Source organism: Castor canadensis, chromosome 5, assembly GCF_047511655.1.
Source record: "Castor canadensis chromosome 5, mCasCan1.hap1v2, whole genome shotgun sequence".
NCBI lineage: Eukaryota > Metazoa > Chordata > Mammalia > Rodentia > Castoridae > Castor > Castor canadensis.
Window position 1 is genome coordinate 141657078 of NC_133390.1, and position 24503 is coordinate 141681580.

General features: G+C 37.2%; 1 protein-coding gene across 10 annotated transcripts in view; it reads right to left on the reverse strand.

The window, feature by feature from the left end:
- Macrod2 (mono-ADP ribosylhydrolase 2) overlaps positions 1–24503 on the reverse strand; it is a 2131419-nt gene that overhangs the window by 662830 nt on the left and 1444086 nt on the right. For all 10 annotated transcript variants that reach the window (XM_074074308.1, XM_074074312.1, XM_074074314.1 and 7 more), the window contains one exon: positions 10866–10896. In XM_074074308.1, coding sequence (XP_073930409.1) covers positions 10866–10896 — 31 coding nt within the window. The remainder of the gene's footprint in view (positions 1–10865; positions 10897–24503) is intronic.

Here is a 24503-nt window from a genome sequence, read left to right on the forward strand (position 1 = left end):
TGTCATCCTAGCTACATGGCAAAGCACAAATAGAAGGAAGGCATCCCAGGCTAGCCTGGGCAGAAAGTGAGAACTTATCCAAAAAAATAACCAATGCAAAAAGAGCTGGTGGAGTGGCTCAAGTGGGAAAGCACCTGTGCAGCAAGAGTGAGGCCTGACGTTCAACTGTACAGAAACATGATTTGGTTTTTTTTCTTTCCATAAGTATCTGCTATTTTACTACATGGGACTTCATTTTGAAGACCACAAATAGCTACACTTATGTTCTGTCTCTTGCTTTTATTTGTTTACAGACAAAATAAAAAATTTCCTTATCATTCTCAGGACTTAGATTAACTTTAGGGAGCTTTGCCTCAGCAGGTTAACTTCATTTTTTAAGCAATGGACTACAAAATGATATTACAAGCTTCATTTCCAGACAACTGAACTCACAGGCCTTACCACAGTACCCAAAGGTGACTGAGGGTAGACAATTGCCTCTTAAAGAAGCAGCAGAAGGAAGCCACCATAAAGTGAAGGGTCTTCCTTGAAAAGGGACCACACTGACTGCTGTCATGTAGAGCACAGGTAAAGGCTCCTTCAAATAGTAAATTATTTATCCAACAGTGTAGACACTCCTCTTGAATGTAGGTGATAGTGATGACTATAACAAAAAAAACTCTGTGCCATCAAGGTGCTCAGAATTTAGTAGGAGAGTAGTAATGATAATAGCAACAAAATGACACAGCTATTATTAATATTCATGATAATGATTATCCAATGTATCTATCTGACACCATGATAAGTTTCATATAATTTAATCTTTACAATAATCCCATGTTTTGACATTATTATTTGCATTTGACAGTTGAGGTTATTGAGGCGTAAAGACATTAAGGGATTGCCAAGGCTACACAACTAATAAGAGAGAGTCAAAATTTAAATGTAGTTCAATAGGACCCAGATTCCATGCTTAAACAACTTTCATCTGTGTCCTCCTGCTTCAGTATTCCTTGGACTTCTGGGAGAACTGATGCACAAAGACTGATTATACATAGTAATACAGACCACAAACAGACCAGTGGGAAGCCATAGTCATCAAGAAAAGGCAGCTTTTGGAGAGGGCTGAGAGAAACTAGGGTAACAAAGATTGGAAACATGGATCGTTTCAGGATTAAAAACTAATAACAGGATGCCATTCAATCATATTTATAATTTGCATACTTAGATATGTAATTATTTCTAAATCAACTGTTTTAAAGTATTATTCATTTTGGCCTATTATTATTCATAATAGCCCAAAAGTAGAAATAGCTCAAATAACCATCAACTAATGAACAAATAAACAAAATATGGCATATAGACGTAATGGAACACTAATAAAAAGGAATAAATAATTGATACATGCTACAATGTGGATGAGCCATGAAAATATTATGCTAAATGAAATAAACCAGTCACAAAAGGCTATAAATTTTATGATTCCACTTATTTGGAATATCCAAAATTGGCAAATCTACAGAGAACAAGAGTAGATTAATAATTGCCGGCAGCAGAAGAGGGGCTACATAAGCAGTAATAGCTAATATGGGTTTTTGGGGAACTGAGGAACATTTTCTAAAATTAGATTATGATATGATTGCACAGCTCTGTGAATATACTGCACTTTAAAATATCAATTATATTTTAATACAATAACTTTAACAATTGGGCTCTGTTAATAATTGATCTTTCTGTATCCATATCAAATCTAAGTAAAATCATTACTGAAAGGATGTAAAAGAAACAGAGACCAGAATGTGATAGATATTGTTGGTTATTTAATCCAATCTGCTCTATAGAGTAGAGAGAATAGGCCAATAGCTCTCTTCTCTACAATTTAAGAGCTACTTATTTATTTTTTATTTTTGGGGGGGTGTTGAACAAATATTTATTAGGACCTACCCGGCATTCAGTACTGTTTTAGGTGCTGGGATATCATGAGGACAGAAATTTGAGCTCAGTTTTACAGTCTAAGTCTAGAAATCTCAAGTGAATGCAGAGTGAGTTTATCTAAAATGTAGTTGCTTAGAAAGAAGATCCAGGAACATCAGACAAAAACAGATTAATTCATAACATTTATAAATGGACTCAGATAATACCTTATAGAGGTGAGGTAAGTTAATAATGCCTTTGTTAATTCTGGAACTCTCCCTGTTGACTATGACTGAAATGGGAGTCAAGGGTAAACTATTACCTACAGTTCTACTGAGTCTAAGAAAACTTTCTTCAACTTTCTAGGGGAGATAGGTTCATATTCACAGTCTCTCTCTCTCTCTTCTCTCTCTCTCTCTCTCTCTCTCTCTCTCTCTCTCTCTCTCTCTCTCTCATATTTCCATCCAGCTATGATCAGACTCTGCCCTAAACTCACACTTCTCTATAGTTCTTAGATACATGGGATGTTTAATCCAACTGCTCAGGACTGGTGATGTTTATACGTGGATGTAGCTTAGGGACTTAAAGTGTTACAGAAACAAATTGTAATTGATTCCTTCAAGGACTTCTATGGAAATGGACCAGAATTAGACTATAATAGAGGATGTAATTATTTATTCATTCTCAGTATATTGATTTCAGTTTCCCATTGATAGGTCTAAAATTTTTGCAAAGTGTATGATTCATATTAAAATGTACACAACTGAGGTGAGATCTAAATGTCTAAATATGAATGATAGGTAATTGTTCAGATGCCTTAAGAATTTCATGCTTTCAAAATTGTAAGAGTTCAGAATAATAATGACATCTTAATAAAATAGATACTATCAAAACCTACCAAATATTCTCACAAAATAAGCACCACTCTAGGTAGGTGACACTGCTCATAGTCACATAGGTGACTATGAATAACCTATGTGGTTGAATTTGTTTTTCTTTTCCCTTTAAATAGTGAAATCTAAAAGTCCATCAAAACACAATGACTCCTTCTTTTTACATAGTGGAATTATAGTCAAACATGGGGATTCTATGTTAGGCTGTACTGTCCAACCTCCTTTGCAGTTAGTTTGGTCATGAGACCAATTTCTCTCCAATGAAATGCAAATGGAAATGATGAGTGCTACTTTGTGTCCAGGAATCCTAAGATAATGGGTGTACCCACTGTATGCAATATTTTTTTTCTGTCAAAACCAAGGTAAGTAAGTTGAGAGAACACTGCCTTCAAGAATGAAGACTACTTGACCCCACAGTAGATTCCTAGCTCCTTGAATGATAGAGTGAAACAAATTCTCCCACAAACAGAAGGCTTACTTTGTATGTTAGCAACAAGAGAAGTAAACATCTATATTCACTAAACCACTCTATTGTGGAGTCTCTTGGTTCCAGTAGCTTAGCTTTACCCTAACTAATATAGTCTCTTTGAAATGCATTCCAAGATACATGTTAAAAATAGAATCATTGACTAAAAAGAATTTGACATGAAAATCACTGTCCTAAAGAAATAAATATACTTGACTTCTCTAAGAACTATCAAAATTCTTTTTTGAAACCTTTTCTAAAGAGAACTGAGCAATGTTTATTTAAACCCACCCTTTAGATACAAGTGTGTACAAGGAGCAAGGTAAAGAAGTGCCATTTAAAACTGGATGAGAAAAAATGAGCAAGCATATGGAAATTATTTCAGTGATAACACTGAAGTGTGGTTGATTCTTGAACACTCGAAATCAGTTCTCAATAGTGCTTCTAGTTTTTAAGGTGTCTGAAAGATATTCTGACTGGTAAACGGACAGGTTGTATAATTTACTAATGTAGTATTCCTGTCTCCTTAAAAGTTTTCATGTTTCTTCTGTAAGAAAAGTTATATATATACATATATACACATATATATCATAACAATAAGTGACAACATCTAAGGAAGGGGTGGCTTTGGAACTCATTATTTCCTTCTTGGTTTTAGTCAGATTTTCACTGTGACACAATTGCAAGGCCTCAGAAATAGTAATGAAGTTGTAATCTTTATGACTTTTTTGAAACACTTAATCTCTTAATTAAGTTCCCAAATTGTTCAGTGTGAACAAAACACCAGGGAGATTGATACTGATTTCTCCTTAGGTCTGCAGCACCACAAAGCTAAGCTTCCAGGATCGTCATTTCTTTTGGCAGATCCCCTGGAGGAACCTGCCCATGGGTCTCACTGCCATTTTTATGTATGCTGAACTAGCAAATATTGCTGTTGGACATTTTCCAGCAGGAAGATAGAAACTTTGGGTTTCTTAGGTTGACATATTCTTACTACTAAAGAACGGTGTACTTTAAAGAAAGCAAGAGTTTTTACCACATTTTGTGGACATATGCTTAAGTGTGTCTGAGTATATTGGTGAAAACTGTCCATTCAAATCAGAAGCCCTCAGAGGGTTAGAGACAATTAAATAGCTAGGATTTTAGTATTGAGTTCTGTTTCTTTATTGCCTCATGAAGGTCAGCTCATAAAATAATATTCAACTATGCTATAATTGACATGGGTTTGGCCTCAGCACTTTATTTTCTCAAGGGAAATTATACTGAGTTTTGTTTGTTTTTTATTTGTTTGAAACAAAGTCTCACTATGTAGCTCAGGCTGGTCTCAAACTCATGATCCTTCTGCCTCCATCTCCCAAGTGCTGGGATTGCAGTGTGTACCACCATCTCTAGTTTAGTTATATCGATTCTTTAGAGTGGGAATATTTGACAAGGAAAAAAAGCCAGGATGCCAGAAAACAGATTTTATAAGAGGAAAAGGAGCCATCATTAGACCATTTGAAAGGAAATTTTCAAAGCAAATGGAAATATCAAACAGAAGAGAAGAAAGCAACAGGGAGGGGAATGAGCTAGGGAGATGATAGGATAGAGTGCATACTTCTGTCCGTTTTTCTCTGGTTTCCAAATGCATTACATAAGAGAACTATTCCAGCAAGTCCAGAATTGAACAGCAATGGTTATCACACCTTCTCAAATCTGTCAGCATTCATGGCTGACAGAAGAGGGCATGCACTTTGTAATTGGAGAATGCCCTGATTGCTTTCTAAATCATGTCTGAATTTAGACAGATGCACTGATAAAAATATTTGCCACATACATAGAAGGTTAACAAAACATCACATTGGATTCCTTTATACCCATTAGAAGCAGAGGAAGAAACTTGAATACAGATGAGAGATTCAATTAGAAAGCTTTGGCTTGGCAACATTTGGTGGAAAGCAGAGGGAAAGTCAGAAAACTTGATAGATGTGTTCCATGTTGATAACAGAAATACAATGAATAGATTTTGGAACTGCTTCAGCTAAGTTATGTTGTATGTACATTTTTCTTTAAATTTCTAGCCAATAGCTCAATGTCTGAAATTTCTTCCTCTCTAAAAATGCCACATTGTACCTGGAAAACAAACTTCAAGTATTTTTCTCTTTCTCCAGAGAGACTGCTTTCTCAAATTTCAAGTACTTGATGGATACACATGTCTGCCTGGACTTTGTATCTGTTAACTATAGTGACTCTCATAAAATGGACTTAAATTGCTTTTGCTGTTCGCTTCTCAGTAAAAATTCCTTTGCTATGTATCATGTCTAGTCTTTTTTTGTTGTTGTTGCTAAACTTATTAGCACCAGAGTGACCAAATGAGGCTCAAAGGGCAGAAGGCATGCATGAGATCTGAAATATCTATCAGGGAAACTAAGATCTGTCCCTTTGAGACTTGTATAGAGGCCAATTCAAATTTTTAACAGGAATCTGAAGGGTTAGAACACTTGTAAGCCTCACCTGGATCTTTTTTTCCAAAAGTTACACAGGCTTTTCTTTAGTATTTTACCAAACATGGCTTTTCATCCTGACCTTAAGCAGGCTGCCTGGAGCCCTGTGCAACCATCGTGGAAACATTACGTTGAAACAGTCACAATTGGCCCCGAAAGTCAGAATGGAAAAGTCTGGTCTCTTCCAGACGAACTTCAAAGGAGGCAAGGCCCGTTCCAATCATGTCTCCCCCTTAAATGAGGTTGAGTCACGGGATAGATATTCTTCAGTCTGTATTCTGAAAAAAGGCTGCATTGAAGGGTTTGCTTCCACAGAATAAGGAGTAGGAGAAATGCTGAGAGGGGCTCAACTTCTGTTGTTGCTATAAAGCCTCCCAAAGTGCTGAGCTGTCTATGTCCTATAGGCACATTTTGAATGTGTGGTGGTGTGTGCGTTTCTGAGAAATGGGAATGCTCACTGCTGAAGTTAGTTGGGCATGAGATTTTCTTGTCAATACAACCAAACTTTTTTCAAAAGATGATTCTGCCATACTCAAAATTTGAGTAACCAGGGTTATAGTAGCTTTGCAGTACAGAAATCTAAAAATCCAAAGCAAACAGGAATTACAGCTGCTCAGGAAGCAGGCTGAGTTCAGGATATGTTGATAAAAGTCAGAACAGGTAGACCAGCTGACCTGTATATGCCTGCATAACCGTCGTTGCATAGGCCAAAATAAACCACAAAGGATTTTTTTTTCTTAAGTAAAGCAAAATGCTCTGTTCATCTTGGCTCTTCAACTGAACAAGTTCTCATATTTCCCTTTGCCTTGTCAGGATAGACACTTCCATGCCCACAAATACCATTTCTAGTTTGAGAATACTTTTTAGAAACAAATTTGCTTTCCCTAAAATAGAGACATTTACCCAGGAAAAAAATTACCAACACGGTAGGGTAACTACACATAATATATAAGGTATTACATATTCTAAAAAGCTAGAAGAAATTATTTTGACTGTTTTCACCATAAAGATATTTGAGGAGATGGACATGTTTATTCTGATTTGAACATTGCACAATATATAAGTATCGAAACATCAAATGGTACCCCGTAAATATGTATGATGTTTATGTTTTTATGTATCAGTGAAAACGTAAGTTAGAAAAAAGAAGAAAGTACCAATTGGTTAGATTTTCCTACCTGTTATTTTGCCAATCAACAATTATTTTTTCTGAAACTTCAGTTAGGCAATAATTTCACTATAATTGTTATCATTGTCCATGAGAATAAATGTTTGTTCAGCTTCTCCTCTAGACACAGTGCTTTCCCAGGCACTCGTTATGCAAAGAATATGCACAGGTGGATGAACCACTCTGCTTAAAGAATTGCAGACTGGGGATATAGCTCAGTGGCAAAATGCTTGTGTAGCATGCGTAAGGCCCCAGATTTGATACCCAGCACCTTAATTAATTAGTTAAAATTCCTACTGGCTGTGAGTATAGAATATATAAGTGAAATTCTACAGAACAATTTAGGGAACATTTGGTAATTCATATATAATGCTGAAGGACTTTAGAAGGTAGAATATCCACTAAGGATTGGTACACTAAAGGAAGACTTCCTGGAGATCTAGCTTTAGTCTGTTCAAAATTGCATACTGTGTTTTTGTTTAGGTAAGGTCAAGAAAGCAGTGGTGGTGATAGTGTGCATGAGTTTGGTGTGTGTATGCATGTACGTGTTTGTGTTTGTGTGTGTAAGTGGTACATTTCAGGAAAGGGCCCAGGTTTGGACCTGATTATGTATATGACATGCTTTGTATATGACATGCTTTCTCCAGAACTAGTATGTTCTGGAGAAAATACTAGTCCAGAGTAGCATTGAAAGAATAATAATTTCTATGGGTGAAACCTGCTGCAAACCAGACATAGTGATGCCTGCTTATAATCTGAACACTTGGGAGGTTGAGGCAAGAGGATCAAGAGTTTGAGGCCAATGTAGGTGACATAGTGAGACCCTGTCTCAAAAAAACAAAAGCAAAAGCAAAACTGAACAAACATTAAAACCTGATGCACACTAAACTCTTCTTTTAAAAATGCAAAAGCAAAGGCACACATAAATTTCTTAGCACACCATCCTCAGAGAGATTGTTTTTCCATCCTTCTTTTGAAAGTACTAATTTTGGGGGAATATATAATGTGTCCATTATTCAGGCTAGGAAGAATGAACATTAACCTGAAAGTAACAGAATGCAGATGGGAAGCATGTACCAAGTGGTATTTCAGAAAAATTAAAGGAGTAGAAACCAAAAGAGCCTAACATTTTTAGGTATCATCTTCACTTTTAAATCTTCCCACAAAAAGAGAAAAAAAACATTAGTAGCTAGGATTTGAAAATTCTTTTCTTTGGCTTATCATTGTGAAACTGATTAAGCTTGTCTGGTGATAGTCCTACAAGACAACTACCATGATCCATTTTGTTCATGTTCTACCTAATATTCTTCACCATTTCTCTCTCATTCATCACAATGGGAAACAGAGTCTCTTACGATATTTTAAGCAATATTACTTTCCAGGGAGAAATTCTTGTCCTTCAGGAAATAAAATTGATATACTTAGTATTTGATTTAGTTCTTACTATCCACTCCAGAGCCTTTAATTTTAGGGTCTCTCCTCATCTTCCTTCACTTTTCTGCTATTTTTTTCCAGCCACTCCTTTTTTAATAGCACATAATGTTACATAAATTCTTCTGTTAATGTCATTGACAGGTAAATGAAAAGAACTGTAGAATGTCATCTTAAGTAAAGTTAGATAGGTTCAGAAAGCCAAAGGCCTCACATTTTCTCTTATATGTGGAATATAGGACCAATACAAATACAAGCAATATTATATGTACATACAAATACCCAGAACATGTACCCAAAAGTGGTACTGGTAGAGGAGACCAAAGAAGGAAGAAAAGAAGGAAAGAAAGATAACAAATAATAATGCAATATATCACATCTGTATAGGAACAGCACACAATGAAACACACTGAAAACTGTTAAACAACACAGGATGGGGGAAAAGGACAAGGAAGTACATTGAGGGGGATTACATTGATGGAAGCATAATGCATGTTCAGGTATAATATCAAAGCAAAAATCCCACTGAACAACAAACAGATACCTAAACAATGAACAACGAGAATAAGAAATAGGTCAAACTAAGGGGAGGGCACTTATGGGAGGAGGAGGGTAAAGAAGGAAATAAAGAGGGTGAATATGGTCGATCTACTTTCTGTACAAAAATGAGTATACAATTTTAAATCTGTTGAAATCATCATAAGAAAGGAAGTAAGGTAGAAAGGAGAAAAATAGAAAGGATGAACCAATTCAATATATAATACATATATATATATGTATTATACATATATATATAAGTTAATGGAACTCACTGTATAGCTATCTTAAACAAACAAAATGTCTTTTTTTTTTAATGAAGGACAAGAAGGTAAAACAGGTCTTGTATGGGGGTTGGTAACAGTGAGGGGGGAAAGATATAAGGAAAGAGGTGAAGGATGGTGAATGTAGTGGAAATATTATGTACTTATATATAAAATTGGAAATATGCCACCTCTTAAAACTATTCTAAGAAGAGAGAAGGGGAGATAAAGGAGAAAGATGAAGGGGATGAATTTAGCTAAGATATATAGTAAGCACTTTGTAAATGTCACAATGTACCCCAAGTACAACAATAATGTGATAATAAAAATTAAATTAAATTTTAAAAATCATTTGAATTTATTTGCACATTAATCATAAAATTCTCAGAAATAAACACCAATAAGGTTATACACAAAGAAAACTATGTGCATAGTACTGGTTTAAGCTGTTGAATTCTGTTTGTTGTCAAGGAAAATCAAGATTACAATGAAAGAACATTCTAAAAATGAAACCCATTTCTGCAATGTTGTCAGCTTTGAGTCTAGACAAGATGAACTGAGTGTTGAGCCCTTTACCAGGCAAAACTTTGACATAATATTTCCCCTAAGCAAGTATTTCAGATTTCTAACTGGGCATTTGTGACTCTGAAAGAATGGCCACAATGGGGGTAGTTGTACAGATGGTCTAGTTTAGCCCAGCCTGGTTCATTATTTATCTTGTTTCCATAAAGTGGGATCCTGATTCCTAGAGTGGAGTCGGGAGAGAAAGGATGCATGTCTTAACATCTTAAATGTGTGATCAAACCTTTGGCCAATTAATTTGATTCAGTACGACAGTTTTCATTTTATTTTTACTGGTACCTTCAAATGAAATACCAGGTCAAAAAAAATACATTTCCTACCTTTGACAATAATCTAGGAGCCCTTCCCCTGTAGTAATAAATTTAAACCAGTTTTTAGATGTTTACACATTTTATTTTTCACTAAGAGCCTCCACATGAGAAGTTTATGTTTAGAAAGTTTGTAAGCTACTTTCTTACATCAGAAAAACTTAAAATGACAAATATACTCCATTGTACCTTAATATTGTAAAACAAACTTATGAATGGTCTGGGAAAAAGCATAAATATCATTGTAGGTTAAAGAATAAAGAGCTTTAGGCTACTGAAAGCAAGTACTTACAAACATTTTGCTTCCATCTGTAAGTGAAACACTCACTACTTATAATAATTCATCGTTACCAAAAAATAATAGTTGCCATTTATTAAAATCCTTTGCTTTTATTAACAGTCACTTCTTTGGATTTCTTAAATATTTGAAGATACAAATAATATGCATATTTATGCATTTTAATGTTTCTATTACTTTGTAATTTGCAACAAAATAATGAGAATGCTAGACTTTATGTACATTGTGCTTTTCTCAGTGAAAATCTGACTATATAAAAGAAAACAATATTATGGGTCAATCTCACTAGAAGGAAATTTTTGCTTAACAAAAGACTTCAAGACACAATGTATCAAATAATTTCATGTGCTATCCAATACAACCAAATTCAAGAACACAAAAGAATCTGAATAGCCTCTGGGATTCCTTAATGTGATTTGAGTCTTTTTAAATTACAGCAAAATATATTCATCAGAGAACCTCATATTTCTCCCAGTTATCTACCCCTTTAGTTCCCCAATTTAGCAAAGAAACACAAACATCATCAAAAGCTAGATCACTTACCATAAATGCCTGTTGAGATGCAGGGAAATGCCTGTGAATAAACCACAAAAATAACAATAAGTTTTAAAGGAACAGCTCTGCCCAACATCATCTATCTTGATATCTATTTTGCTTGGTAAGGGACACCTTCTACTTGTAAGTGGAGTTATACTCAGTTGTGAGTTGGAGTTGGAGACACTGCAAATGAGAATGTTTGATTAGCTAAAAAATTTTTGTTATCTGCAAGAACCAACTATTAAATTTTCAGGAATCTTGTGAGCCAGTTGTTGGTGGTCTTAAATTAGAAAACAAGAGTCAACATTGGTAAAATCAACCAAAAGCACTTGGTGAGAATCAGTTGGCTATTTATAACTTATAACAGAATACTATATGCTTTATTGTTATATGTAAGTTGTATATCAGCAAAATTCAAAATAAATTTACATAGTGCATACCCTTTTGTTTTTTGATAGTCTGTCTTGATAAGCATTTACTAATACATTGTAGCTAATACTATATTTTGCTGAGCAATATTTTAAAAATTCAATTTTAAGAACATGAATGTACAAGTGTAGACATAAATTTTACTCTAAATTAGACTTTCTAATTATACTGGGTATGGCAATGTCTTCTCCTAAAACACATCTTTATAAATTCAATCCAACCATTTTAATCTTTCTGATCTTAAACAAGCAAAAATGTCATTTTTATTTTTTACAAAGTCAGAGAACAGGAGGGTGGAAAAGGTCCTGCCTTGTGTGTGTGTGTGGGGGGGTGATTGGTACCAGTAGGAAGGGGGAGGAGGTAGAGAGTGTAAGGGAGAGTGAATATAGTACAAATACTGTGTGCCCATGCATGTTAATGGAAAATGATACCTGTTGAAACTATTCCAGAAATTGAGGGAGGGGGCTGATTCAATATGATATATTGTAAGAAATTTTGTAAATGCCAAAGTGTACCCCCACACAACACAACAATAAAAAATTAACAATATAGAAATGAGTTATGGCAATTAATGATAGGATTTTTTAAAATTCTGTGTTTGAATCTAAAAGCTGTAGCTGCTGTTGACTATAGTTAACATTACTATTAAGGTAAAAAACAATAAAGAAACATCCAAGTTGCTTTTATTATATCTTTGGGTTAATGTGTTCTATATTTTATTTCCCATAACATTTTATAGAGTAGATGTTTATCCTTTTTACATCATGTCCCACTAAAATCATCAAAACCATGTCTGTAAAATAGTAGATTTTGTTCTGTATTTGCAGCTTTTACTAGTAAGTGCTAATGTTTCCAATAAGAATATAGATGCTATCATTTAATTGTTTTGAGTTAATTATTTCATTCCCAGGCTTCTTTTATCTTCTCCTTTCCTGCAGTGCTGGGGATTAAACCTAGGGCATCATAGACAACCAGTCTACCACTGAGCTCTACCCCTTAGAATCCTCCCAGAGTTATTGAGATACTATTAATACTTGAAGAATGTTCTTGAATGACTCAGTTCACTCAATGACATAGAAGCAATAGTATGAAGCAAATTGTCAAAATATTGAGGGTCTTTACCGGCATTGAACCAGACTACCAGCAGGTCTTAGTTTCGTAGTAAGAACTTATTAACAATCCTTACTAATAGTAAGGGCTCAGAATTCAGGAATGGTGCATGGAAAAATACAAATTAGGGAAGATTCAGGGTCATCCCTATAATTTGTGCCAGGTGAGTCATGTTTCACTGTGTTTCTTAAGTGAGATAGAGAGAGGTGAGCTTCTAGTTCAAACCCGAGATTTCATAGAAGCAAACTAAGCTCAGACGTCTTCTGCTTACAGAAAAGAAAGGTTTGAGGCTTGCTGCATCAAGCCATCACGGGGCAGGAAAACAAATTTTACCTCTACCTTCTTAGGATTTTTCATCTAGGGCTGAGAATTAAGTTGACAAAAGCAGATCAACAGGAGAAAAGCATAGAAACTCATTTAATACAGTGTTATGTATGCTGTTAGAGTTGAATACTGATGTACAGAATTGGATGAACAGTGATAAGTATTGGATGAAGAGTAATAAGCTACAGTACCTTTAGCTCAGAATAGCCAACATGCCAGGGGAGCATGTTTGGGGTGGCATGTTCTGAACTCCTTCAAGGGGAACGCAAAGGACACCACAATATTTTCAGCAGGTAGGCACACTTTAAATCCCACCTGGGCATCCTTCCAGTTTATAATGTGGGATAGTTTCCTGAGTTGCTCTGAGTGCAGTTTCCTCATTGGCAAAGGGAAATTAGGAGGGCTTTCCTAAGAAGAGTAAGGAACACAGAGCACTGGGTTCAACAAGTAGTCATATTTTGATTGATGATGACTCTGAGTGGATACAGTGATGTCCAGAAGATTGTTTGAAAGACAGATTTACTGCCCTAGAGCAGGGCTTCCCTGCCTTGATGCTTTTGATATTTTGGACCATGTAATAGTTCACCTTGGAGGCTATCCTGTGCATGTTTAGCAGCATTCCTGGACGGTACCCACGTGATGCCAGCAACATTTCTGCAGTCATGACAACCAAACATATTTACATTGCTAAATATCACCTAAGAGGGGAAATCATCCCTAGTTGAGAATCACCTCACAAGAGCCTAAGGCCTGGGACCTGGGTGGGAGTGCTTTCAGCAAACAAACTTCAACTTTCAGCAATTGAAAGAATTTTCTCAACTGCAAAGAGTCACCTGACTCACAACCATGGCCTTCCCAAGATAGCACACATACCGATCAATGAAGGGTACAAAGATCTGGCCATCATGGCTCAATAATTAAAGGCCATTCTTGTCCCAGGAGTTCCCCTGGGGTCAGCAGAGTCTGGCACTGGGCCTGTAGCACAACTCATCTTCTCCCTGAGCCCATTCCATTGTCCTTCTCTCTTTCCCAGGTGCTGATGCTTAGAACATTCATTAATAGACATCTGGTACCCTAAGCTGTCTCAGAGTCTGTTTCCTAGGGAACTGATCTGAACTAACTACCCTCTGCTTCCCTCTTAGGTCCAGCCAGTTATATGAGTCATTCTTCCATTAGATGTAGTAGAAGAAAGAACATACTAAGCAGTTAAGGGCAACTTTCATTTGCTTCAGCTCCCAGTTCTATCTTGAAATCAATCATGCAACTTAATAATTGAGTCTGAATGCAGCAAGTGCTTTGTCTGTTTTAACAAGGACAAATAGCTTCATCTGAAAATGACATCGTTGTCTTAAATGTGAAGGCAAATGGTAATGTAATGGAGGATGACTTTGGTAATATTATTGTGTTAACTCAAAAAAAAGGCAATGATAAAGCAGAGATGGAAATATAATATTATGGAAAAATTCATTTTATAGAAAATAACTTTGCATATAATTCATCCCAACTAAATCTCCTCCATTAATCACTTTTTATTACTTAAGAGAAAGAGACACAGGGGAGAGGGAGAGAGGCAGACAAGGGGGGAAGGAGAGAGAAAGAGAAAGAAAGTTCAGTGAAGAGATTTTATAGCACGCAGTCTGTGTTCTTTGCCAGAATAAATTTCTGATGGGTCCACCAGAAGTTTTACTTATAGGATGTCCTTATTTCAAAGTAATATTTAACATAACCACCTTCCCCAGAAATCCTCTCCCATAGAGAAATAATAGATTATATCAAAGTCCAGGCCAATTATCTTAGTTTGTTTGAAGTCCATGTAACTGAGTGGTCACCTAGAGGGTTTGGGAAATGACATCAGTAGACTAATTTATAAGGCACAAGAATCTCTTTCCCACAAACTCTGGGAGCAAAAAGTCTCTACTGATTCAGTCGGATCATGTAGCCATTAGAAATTTGCTTCACAGCACTTGACTTTCAGTTAAGATTTTTCAAACCAGGATATGCTTGCTGTCTTGGGAGAAAACAAAAATAATCCTTTGACTTGGCATGGAGTGAGGATTTTCCTTTTGTGAAATTATAGATCGAGCTACCAGCCACAAAATACTTCCTTAGCCCAGCATGTTAGTTTCAAGCATGTGTTAAATTGAAATCCTGACTTTAGATTCTGTCTACAATCCCCTTTCTCTTGTTTCTGTCTCAGTAATATGAGGGCCAGAAAGGAAAGTACCTCAGCCTTCTCTATTTGACTCTAATGTTGCCTCAAGACCAAGGCAGGGAACCCTAAACCAACATCATTATCACCACTTGCTTTTCGACCCTCAATGAAGATCAAGGGAAATTCTTTCTCTTATCCTTGTCCATAGTTACCCCATCCACTCTTACACAGCAGCCTTGTAGTCTTGGTAAGATGGACCCTACTCTTAGCTTCAAGGGAAGGTTTTGACTGACCCAACTAAGTAGCTAGAGTACTTCCTACCCCCAAGGATAAAAACAAAAAACAAAAGGATGGAGAGTTCTGATACCAATGGTATCTTGGCAGGTCCCAACCTTGGGAATTTTCCATTGCAGAACAAATACACATCTGTTATTGTTAGGTCAGTCTCATTTAGATTTCACATTATTTGTAAGCAAATAATGCTACTAGATTCGCTTTCCATGTAAGTGCTTTAAATTATACATCACATTTCATTGAATTGAAGAAGCTGTCGTTTGTAAGAAACACCATTATTTTGTGTACTACCAAGAAACTGAAAGCTCCATAAGTTAAAATACAATGCACATTTTCTTTTCATTTGTGGTTTTTATTGCATACTAATTGAAATTACTACTTGTCTCTCTGTAGAGCATAGATTAAAAGGAGATAAATTGTTTCATAAAATTGCTTCACATTCAGAGGCTAGTACTGACTCACTTCAACCTAGAGTCATGTACACTGAGGTTTTCAGTTTTACCTTTTTAATCTTAAAAATGGTGGCAACTCATTTCTCAATGTGTGTTCCACTACTGGACCTGGATGCTTTTTGGAAGCCTCTACCATCCTTTCTGAAAGTTTTGCTGTCAGCTCCCTCTTTGCTCATATCAGGATGCTAATCAAGTGTTTAAGATAGCAGTCAAGGCACATACCTCCTCCTAAAATGGCCCCTAATTGCTGACTTGGCTGATATTCAAGAGATTACAGTTATCTAGTAAATCTACCAGGAATTACCACCAAGAACATACATGTGCAGGCAATGAAACTTCATCACAACTCTGCTTTAGTGTAAAATATCCCAGGTGTAAGAAGAACTCCATGTTCAAAGAAGTTAGAATATGAGAAAATATTATTTTAGAAACAATGAAATTCATTGTGTTAGGATGCTGGTTTATCAACATAGTGGGTTGTGCTATGTTCCCCTCAGCTGGGATATAGAGTATTTTGGTATTTCTCAAACTGTGGCATGCCACACTCTCATATGCAAGATATTTTGAGGTGGCAAATTATCTCATGTAATATCTGCAAACTGTTGTGATATATTCCATATTGTCCCTAACCCTTCATCCCTCATTCTATCCACACCATTCACCATAGAATTTCAAAGTTCCTCTGCAATGGACTGAATATTTATGTACCCCCAAATTTCATGTGTCAAAATCTGGATCCTACTGTGATAGTGTTCAGAGGTAGAGCTTTTGGGAGATAAATAGATCACAAGGATGGAGCCCTCTTGAAATTAGTACCATCATAAAAGAAGCCAAAGAGCCTGGTGCTGGTGGCTCACAATTACAATCCTAGATACTTGGGAAGCTAAAATTAGTGAGGTTGCATCTCATGTGATAGCTGGGCACGGTGGCATGTGCCTGTCATCCTATGCTACTCAGGAGGCTGAGATCCTGAGGATCTTGTTTCCAGGTCAACCAAGGCAGAAAAAAGGTTGGCGAGATTCTGTCTCAATGACAAAAAAAATAGCTTAGTGTTGTGGTACACCTGTCAAACCAACAATGATGGGAAGTAAATAGGAGGACACTTGTTTGGGCTGGCCTGGGCAAAAAAGGAGATCCTATCTCCAAAATAACAAGAGCAAAAAGGGCTGGAGGTATGGCTTAAGCAGTAGAGCACATGCCTCACAAAACACAAAGTCCTGAGTTAAGCCCCAGTATCACCAAAAAAAAAAAACAACCAACCAAACAAAAACAAAACAAAGAGGCCAGAGAGTTAGCTAACTCTTATTTCTATCATGCGAAGATATAAGGAGAAATTGTCTGCAACCCAGAAAATGTCTCCTTTCACAACACAATTGTGTTAGCATCCTGATCCAAGACTTTTCACCCTTGAAACCTGTGTAAAATAAATGTTTAAAACTACATGACCTATAGTTATTTGTTTTAGCAGTCTAAACTGATTGAAAGACTCCACTAGGACAGTACTATTCACTGAATGTTTGTGCACCCCTCCTCCAATTCATTTGTTGAAACCTTATCCCCATTGGGATGGCAATTGAAGTTGGGAACCTTTGGGAGGTGATTAGATCATAAATGGAATTAATGCCCATCTAAGAAGAGAAAGAAAGAGATGATCTCTTTCTGCCCTGTGAGAACTGAGAAAGAATATGGCTATCTGGAAGCCAGGAAAAGAGTCCTAGCCAGACACCAAACCTGCCAGCACCTTGACCCTGGACTTGCCAGCCTTCAAATGTGTGAGAAGTAAATGTTGGTTGTTTAAGCCATCCATGGTATTTGTTATAGCAGTCTGAGTTGACTGAGAGAGGGACAAGGTATTTTCCTTATCCTACTATTGATGGACTCTACTTGGCCAATGGGATAATAGTGGACATGGTATTTAGGGTGAACTTCTTTACTCCTGCCTTTGGAGGAGAACCATGAGAGAACCAAGAGGAAAGAACATGCCTCATGCTGGCTCAGAAAGACTGCGAGACAAGTGGGGCAGAGTAACTAACCCTTCACAGATCAGCTGTGTACCCATTCAACCCACAGCCATGTGAGCAAGAAAGTAGTGCTTACCAGTCTAATTCATTGAGGAGTGGAGCGGGTGGCTCCACAGCATTACTGAAGCAATGGCAATGGTAGAAATATGCCCAAAGTATAAGTGATCATAATGTATTATAGCAAGGAATACTGGCTTTCTATCTATGGTGATGATATAAAGTTTCCTTGTAAAATAAAAGTACTTACAAGACCAGAATATTAAGCAAATCAAAAGGTGAAAAGTGAGTGATTTGAGTTAAGGAAATACTGAGGCAGTAAACAGAGATTCAAAGTAGAAGGTAAGAGGCTAAGATTGTTCACTACCTAAAGACCTGAGAGCTGACAGCATATCTACACAGTGCCTCAGTTTCCCCATCTATAAATTGAGTTGAACTGGAATCTTTATTTAGCTATTAAATTCTATGATGGCATAAACTATATTTTATCCTTTTTTTATAGTTCAAAAGAAGGTAACAGAGAAACAGGCAATTTTATAGCATAAGCTGGGAGGCAGCAGCACGCACAATACTAGTTGTCATTTCTCACATTGCTGCAATGTACTGAGTACTGGACTAAGAGTTCCATGTGAATTATCTGATTCATTTCCACAAAAATGTCTGTGATGGGCATCCTTCCACTCCCTTCATTTGTACTTATAGCCTAAATAAGGTCCTGTCCTTTACCTCATCTCAACCTTCTAATCACTTCACACCATTCTTTGATAAGATGGAAACTCACACCATGGCCCCAAGCCCCTGGTAATCTAACATCTGGTTTTCTCCAAGCCTTCTTTATTGCCTCCTTTTCTGCTCACTATGTTCCTACCACACTAGCCTGGATTCATTCTGCAAATACACAAAACATGATTATACTTCAGGGTCTTTGGCTTTGCTGTCTTCTCTGCCTTAGACTCTCCATTCCCTGGACATCTGCCTGGATTCCTCCCTTGTTCTGGTAGATCAAATGTCACCACCTCAAAGTGGCCTTTCCTGACCTCCAACTAATTTACTCTCTTTCACTCAAGCTGCTTTCCATCACCTGTCACCATCTGACACACAGTTGTTTGCTTGCTCATTGGCTCCCCAACTTTAGTTTCCCACACCAAGATGCAAACTCTGATGGAGACCTTTGCTTTACTTATTGTTGTATTGCCAGCACCTAGAATGGTGCTTGGAATACAATAAATGTCTGTTGAGGGGATAAATGAATAAATGATTCATAAATGAATAAATGATATATACAGCATAGTCATGCATATTTTACTATACAAATTGCAGCACACATTTTGTTTTATGTTCTGGGGCTAGCATTTTTTACATTCTAGTTGTTGGAGATCTTTCCTGATCACTGTACTGTACATACATCTGTCTCATATGTTTCTAATGACTGCCTTACTGGTCTATGGCATACACTTATTTAACTACCACTGCATCAATGAACATGTATGTTGTTTGTAAAATTTTCTATAAAACATCCTGCAACAAACATTCCTAGTGCTCTACTTACTGTATTCTGGTGGGATCCATTCCTAGAAATAAAATTAACCTATTTAACCATGGGTTTAAGGAAAAACAATTTATATAGTAAAAAATACAATACTTTTCCCCTAAAAGCTTTTTTCAACGTAAAATCTATTCAAGAGTGCAGAAGACTCAATAAATTTCTTCCCATCTTATGGGTGAATATAGTAAAAGGATGCCGTCTCTTTTAAAGAAAACAAAACTGCACTTAACACTATTATGGTGTACCTCCTATCCCCACAGATAAATAACCTGAAGGCCAATGTCATTTATAAGAGACTGTGAATGCCGGTAAAAAAACCATTTGATCCAGTAATACCACTCTTGGGGATATACCCAAAAGAATGTGACACAGGTTACTCCAGAGGCACCTGCACACACATGTTTATTGCGGCACTATTCACAATAGCCAAGTTATGGAAACAGCCAAGATGCCCCACCACTGACGAATGGATGAAGAAAATGTGGTATCTATACACAATGGAATTTTATGCAGCCATGAAGAAGAACGAAATGTTATCATTTGCTGGTAAATGGATGGAATTGGAGAACATCATTCTGAGTGAGGTTAGCCTGGCCCAAAAGACCAAAAATTGTATGTTCTTCCTCGTATGTGGACATTAGATCTAGGGCAAACACAACAATGGGATTGGACTATGAGCACATGATAAAAGTGAGAGCACACAAGGAATGGGTGAGGATAGGTAAGACAGCTAAAAAATTAGCTAGCATTTGTTGCCCTTAACGCAGAGAAACTAAAGCAGATACCTTAAAAGCAACTGAGGCCAATAGGAAAAGGGGAACAGGAACTAGAGAAAAGGTTAGATCAAAAAGAATTAACCTAGAAGGTAACACACATGCACAGGAAATTAATGTGAGTCAATGGCCTGTATAGCTATCTTTATCTCAACCAGCAAAAACCCTTGTTCCTTCCTATTATTGCTTATACTCTCTCTACAACAAAATTAGAAATAAGGGCAAAATAGTTTCTGCTGGTATTGAGGGGGTGAGGGGGAGAGGGAGGGGCGGAGTGGGTGGTAAGGGAGGGGGTGGGAGCAGGGGGGAGAAATGAACCAAGCCTTGTATGCACATATGAATAGTAAAAATAAATAAATAAATAAAAATAGTACATAGATAAAAAAAGTGTTTGGAGTACACTAGGCAAGCTCATCCAGGCACCATAATTATAAGCAATAACTTAGTTTATTTTTGTTTTCTTCATTATACCTTTGAAATAGCTGTCATAAAGTCATTTATTGCCAGCTGCTTTCATGTTTATAACTATACAACTCCGTGCAGTATAAAACAAACTATTACATAGCCATGAATAGGAGTTTGGAAGGAGTCCTCTTCCAAACTTTATATTTTGCAAGAAGACAGCTGGATTAGTTCCACCATGAATTTATTAGGATGCAAAATGTTGGAACCAGTGAAGGGAAGAACTTGATTTTTGCCTGAGCTTGCTCATGTGACTGTTAGGAATGTTTTACTGAAAAACTCTATGTATGTGAAAATGGGAATGGGTCTCCATAAACCTGCTGAACCAAAAAGAATATTCATTCTGTTTCATAATGTTCACTATATATGTAGATGCACAGGGAAACAACAAAGGCTTAAAAACCCAAAGCAAAACAAACAAGACAAAAACCTTGCCTACACTAACAGCAAATCAGTTGTGCAATGTGAAAGCTTCTATTAAAACAAAATGTCCCCCAAATGGTGACTTTTCAATGACCTTAATCACTTCCAATTTTGTAAGTATTCCTTCCCCATCGTTTTCATAATTAGGCAAAATTCACATCCCTGGCACCAAGAGGTGAGGAGTACCTGGGGTGTCCTTTGGTGACACTGCTGGTGCACAGAGCCCAGGGGAAATCGAACTAAGAGTCAATCGCTTGAGAGCCCCTAAGAAGTAAATTACCCACTTGAGATTGAAAGGCCATAGCTCACAGTCACTGCCAGGTCTAACTGTACCTGCAGGGAGGGGTCTTCCTGATTGAAGAAGGGATCTAAATGACAAGAAGAGCCCTGTGCACAAAGGAATGGAGGGCAAGAGTACAACCCGAAAGAGCACAGGGCTTTATGTAGGAACTCGGAAAGACATAAGGACTTCAGAGCTTTCCTTAGTGTGGTGGTAGGGGACAGAGTTGGTACCATTCCCATGCTCCCATGTGTCCTGTCCCAAGAGATTGTCACAGGGCAGCCCCCAGAGTTCTGGCACTCACATTTCTAGTTCACAGAGGGAGAAAGTGGTTTGGGAATCAAATCTTCATCCAGGGGGCAATCCTCTACTAGTTGACTGATGACAGGGCCAATGCTGAAGTACCATCTTCATCATTCAGAGAGCCTCACAAGGGTTGGGATTTTTCTGATGTACACCCTTCCCTTCCATGCTCAGTTCCTCTCATCCCACCTACCCCCAACCACTCGTAACACTTCCTACTAAATTCCTTTCCCCTAACTTCATCTCAGATGCTTCTCAAAACAACCTAGGACATTTGTTTGTTATTTACTTCAGTGGGCTAGCAGCAAAACTTTTACTGTTTTACTGAAATAAGCCTGCTGGCTATTTTGGAAGAACATCAGCAGAAACAGCATACTTGGTCATCTCCAGTCAGTATTGGAAAGAGTGAGAAAGAAAAGAAAAATCCTTATAAGCCACAAGAAGGAATAAAGGCCCCTTTGAGACCTGGCTTGAAGCTAAGGAGAGGCTGCAAAGGATATAAAACTGGGAGAAAATTGGCCACATAAGGAGAAGGTGGTATGCTTCTTGGGGTTTGCATATCTTATGTGTCCAGTGCAAGGCCCCATACAGAATGAGTGCCATATTAAGTTTTAAAGAAATCAAAGTAGGATTTATTAAGTATTTATGGTTTTGAGTCAATCCCTGATTTCCTTAATAATGTTATATTCCCATATATCTCTTCAGAAGTAAGCTGAAAGTCTGTCTTCAGAGGAATTGTCGATGCCAACCTAACACAGTTTACACTTTCTAGGAAACATGGTACTATGGCTTGGATGTGTGATTATTTCCTCCCAAAGCTCATGTGCTGGGAGTTTTATCTTCACTGTGGCACTGTCAAGAGGTGGTGGAACATTTAAGGGTTGAGACCTAGTAGACAGGTATTAGGTCTCTGCCCTTGGAGGAGAATGATGTATTGCTTTCAGTACCTGATTAGTTCCCATTAGAACTGGTTATTAAAAAAAGAATGATTCTGGTCCCTGAATCTTTCTTGCTTCCTGTCTTGCCAGGTGATTTCTCCTTCTAGCATGTACCTCCATCATTATGCCTTGATGTAATCAGAATTCCCTCACTAGAACTTGATAAATGCCAGCTCCATGCTCTTGAACCTCCAGAAATGTGAGCTTGTAAATCTCTTTTATAAAGTACCCAGCTTCAAGTACTTCATTATAGAAACACAAAATGGACTAATGCATATGAGTTTTGTTTTCTTTCTCATAATAACCAAGACTGCAAAGGGCATTATTATTAATATATTATTAGTATTATTGTTATCATCCCCAGAATGGGTAAGTAAACTCCCCAGAGTCACAGAATGGCTAAATGGAAAAAATCAGACACAAGTCCTGATCTTTTAGATCAAAATTCTAAGCACTTCACTGCAGAATAGTCAGTGAGGTCAAAGAAGTGAGAAGAGAAGAATTTATCTTAAGCATCCTCAGTCCTTGAGGAAGGACTGGTTGGAGATACAAATTCTTTTTCAATATCATTACAATATGAAAACCCTTCCATGCATTACCTACAAGATTTTAACAGTTTTACATCTGCCTTCAATCTGAGGACTATTATGACTTTCTACTAAGGGAAAAGTATGCTCTACAACAGAGCATCTCAAACTTTAGCTACATATAAATCATGTGGCCACCAGAGGTTTAATTCAGTAGATTTGGGGTAGGGCCCAAGAATTTGCACTTCTAACTGGTTCCCAGGGTTCCTGCTGTCTCCCAGGACCATACTTGGAAAACCACTGCTCAAATCTATTCTAACAAAGATTTGCTTTTCCCCTAGCACTGCACCAGATAATTGTGGCCGAGGCTGTGTTCCCTTATGGTCATTCACTTACAGCCAGCACAGACTCTCTCCCCTGGGATAAGCTAACATCCTTTTCTGTGTTTTCTAATTTATCAAGGCACCACATAATTGGAGAGGGAGCAGATTGCTATTTTACCAACAAATATGCAGATTTTGTGCCTGCAGATTTTTGACACCTCTGTTCTGTCTCCTAAAATGTCAGTATGTTCTCTCCACAAATGGGGCAATTCCACTTCAGTACCTCGATAATTTCACGGTGTGAACTTGAAAACATTACATAAAGGAAAGTATGGGTTTCCATGTGAATACAGCCACTTCTTAAACCAATTATATTTGCAAACACCTGACTCCATATCATATTGATGAGGGGCAGGTGAGACTCTTGACAGTTGCTTGGGGCCTAGGCTCCAGCATGGTTTGTAAAAAATGAGGACTTTAAACAAATGAGTTGTTATTATGCAGCTTGAGTCAACATGTAAAGGTAATAAATTCTTCTTTCCTTAGACACAAAGGAAGACATTAGTCAAGCCTAATGCACACTTTATATTTAACAAGGGAATTAATTAGGGGATAATGACTAAGAAAGAGATGTCTAAAGGACGCACCCAGTAGGAACAACTAAAATAAAGGAAAGCAAGAAAGGAAAAGCAAAAGGAAATTGATCTTAGTCATATTTTCCAAGTCCATGAATTGCTATGCCTGACCTGAAAATGGCTGTGCTTGTGGGCCATCAATCACAGTGAAGAGTTTTATCAACTGGAGTCTATTATGGAAATGAGCAAAAAGAACAAGATGAGGAGCAGTCTATAAGGAGATATTTGACAGATCAGGCCCCATGAGGGGAATTATTTGTACACTCTTCCCAGTGATCACTGTGTTACCCTAACCAGCATCATCCCAGAATCATAAGAAGGGGAGCAAGCAACTGGCTATTCATGATATACATTGAGGGTCAGTGTTTCCTGTGGCACTGGGAAGTGAGCAAACCATCCAGATGAGCAGACCAAATTTTACAGAATGTGACATTCTTGTAATTCACTAAGATGCAGTTAAAACTAAATTTATTTCCACTCCTAGGGAGTTAACTTAGTCTGTGCACCAGATAATAATTATTGTTTGAGAGGAAATAAAGTTATATATTACATGGATGAATGGACAAAAGATGGAAGAATGGAAGGAAGGAGAAATTCTTGACTTACAGATGAATACTTTATCCAGCACTAGTTTTGCTAGAATTTTACTTCACTG